General features: G+C 30.5%; 1 protein-coding gene across 1 annotated transcript; it reads left to right on the forward strand.

The window, feature by feature from the left end:
* The first annotated feature begins 849 nt into the window (after positions 1-849).
* Positions 850-1,724, forward strand: LOC124935487 (NAC domain-containing protein 83-like). The gene is made up of 4 exons (XM_047475917.1): positions 850-1,024; positions 1,104-1,399; positions 1,473-1,552; positions 1,640-1,724. Exons 1-4 carry the CDS (start codon positions 850-852, stop codon positions 1,722-1,724), a joined length of 636 nt encoding a protein of 211 aa, XP_047331873.1.
* Positions 1,725-2,558: the final 834 nt, after the last annotated feature.

Genomic DNA, 2,558 nt, shown 5'->3' on the forward strand with positions numbered 1-2,558 from the left:
TTCAAAATGTGTAACATTTACTTTTACTTCCTAAATACCTTATTGATATTTTGAATACCCGATTTATTTTGTAAATACTTCTTTGCAAGTTAGAATATTTAATAAATTACTAAGTTTTGTCATTAAATATAAACAACAATACAATAAAATTATTAAATTAAGTTGACATCAAGATATAAACGAAAACACGATGAAATTATTAAATTAAGTTGTGCCATCAAAATATAAACGACAATATAACGAGATTACTAAATTAAGCTATGTAAACGACAAAACGATAAGATTATTAATTTAAACTATATCATCGAGACATATACGACAACACTTAAACACCAAGGCATAAACGAAAACAAGCTTGGCCTCGACACGAGGAAATTTGGAATCACGATATGCAAATTTGACAAATACAATATGGATGCCGCATTATATGTCGACTGAAAAAAAAGAGGCAGTGTCAACTATTATAAGAAATTATGCTCGATTAATTAACTAATTTGATGATTGAAATTATATGTGATATAATTGATTTTTTTAATAATAGAAAACCAAGATCAAACAAGCTCTTAATGGTCTTATTTGAAATCCCAAAAGTGGCATTTTTTATAGGAGTAATTATAAAAAAGGTAGAACTTTTGACATGGATCATACAAGTGTTGTTTTGATTAAAATTCTAATAATAAAAGAAGTGGGTTTGAGTGTTGTTCACTCCAAATGGGGTTTCGTTTGTGTATGGTGAAGCTCCCCACCCTTCCTAATTCCTTATAACATTATAAAAGCTCTCCATATATTCACAACACTCACATATCTTCTTCTTTCTTTCTATCTTATTCTCTCCGATCAGTTGTTTCAATGGAGAGTGTCAAGAATGGTGTCTTAATGAGACTTCCAACTGGTTTTAAGTTCGAACCGAAAGATGAAGAGCTCATTCTTCATTACCTGCGCAATAAGGTCATGTCCCGCCCATTGCCCTCTCTCATTATACCTGAATTCGAAATCTGTAAATCGGATCCATGGGATTTGCCAGGTACATTCTTGTTTTTTCTAATCCCCTGTCTGTCTGTCTGTCAGTTGATTTCGAATTCTATTAATCTTTTCCGGCGCAGGTGATTCTGAGAAAGAGAAATACTTCTTCAGCGTCAATGAAGCCATTTACCCAAATGGGGACATCCCCAGCCGCTCCTTCGGCTACTGGAAGGCCACCGGAATCGACAGACAAATCGTGGCTTCAGAGGGAAATGAAGTAATTCTGGGTATGATGAAAATCTTTGTCTATTACAGAGGCATGTTTCCAAACGGTTTCGAGACCGATTGGTTCATGCACCAGTATCGCATGCCTGCGCCTTCCGCCGCCGCTGACGGTTCAGCCGTCAATCCCAAGAAAAAGATCAAACTTTCCAAGGTACGTACCCATGTTTCATATCTTAAACCTTAATCTTTACAAGTTATCAGTTTGGGAAACGTAAATTGTGCAGAGCTCGGACAATGCTGCGGCCGCCATGAACAAGAACTGGGTTCTGAGCAAGATTTATCGAAAGAAGGAGGCGAAGATGCGGTTCTTCTACGATCTGACCGTTGATCCTTCTTCTTCTTTTTCTTCTTCTTCTTCTTCTTCTTCTTCTTCTTCTTCTTCCGATTCAAGTGGGATTACGGTGGAAAGCCCTCTTACCCATGAACCAGATCATCAAGAGGAAAGCAGCAGCACCAGCAGCAGCAATAAGGTTTAGCATTTTTTAGGGTTCTTGACCTTTAAAAAATGGGGAAGGATTGTGAGTAATGGAGGGTTCGTATGAAACTAATCAATGGAGGAGGGTACTTATGTAATTTTATTATTGTTTAAGAAACTGTTATATTTGTTTAATTTTCATAATTCCAAAATTTGTTCTTACATGATAGTACTTTTATGTCCATTAACCAGTATTTTATATCAAATTAATTATTTATTAAAATTAAAATTAAAATTAAAATAATAACAATAAAAATAGTTTTTATATAAGTTAACTATAAATTAAGAGTTTTTACTAACATCATCTTATAAAGAGGAAACAAATTTTAAAAAATAAAATAACAAAGCAGTAAAAAGTAACTAAACCCAATTAGTCTACTACCTTTTCTAAAATAAACAAAAAAATAATAATAAATAAATAAATAAAAGTTAAAGAAGCATATTATTTATAGATTTAAAAATACAAGTTAAAGAAGAATAATATTTAATTTATGTGATTTTTTTTAAAGAAAGTACAAGAATGAAAATAAATGTGTACAAGTATATAAAATCCTAAATAAATAAATAAATAAATGTTAGACAAATATAACATACTTAGGCCTACATAATTTTTTAAAGTTAAAAAAAAATGTTAATAGTATTTAGAAAAATTTCGAAAATAATTCAAAGTAACTAAATCCAATTAGTCTATTACCTTTTTCTAAAATAAACAAATAATAATAATAATAAATAAATAAAAGTTAAAGTAGAATATTATTTATTATATATTTTATTATTTTTAATTAAAAAAAAAGTTAGTTTCACTTCTTTAATATAATCTAATATTTTGAATTTG

This window comes from Impatiens glandulifera, chromosome 4 (assembly GCF_907164915.1).
Source record: "Impatiens glandulifera chromosome 4, dImpGla2.1, whole genome shotgun sequence".
Lineage (NCBI taxonomy): Eukaryota > Viridiplantae > Streptophyta > Magnoliopsida > Ericales > Balsaminaceae > Impatiens > Impatiens glandulifera.

Excerpts from the sequence above, each read along its gene's own strand:
- LOC124935487 (XM_047475917.1), top strand. The coding sequence starts at position 850 with ATGGAGAGTGTCAAGAATGGTGTCTTAATGAGACTTCCAACTGGTTTT. Across the intron at positions 1,400-1,472 it reads AAAAGATCAAACTTTCCAAG|AGCTCGGACAATGCTGCGGC; the intron begins GTACGTACCCAT and ends TAAATTGTGCAG. Across the intron at positions 1,553-1,639 it reads AAGAAGGAGGCGAAGATGCG|TGGGATTACGGTGGAAAGCC; the intron begins GTTCTTCTACGA and ends TTCCGATTCAAG.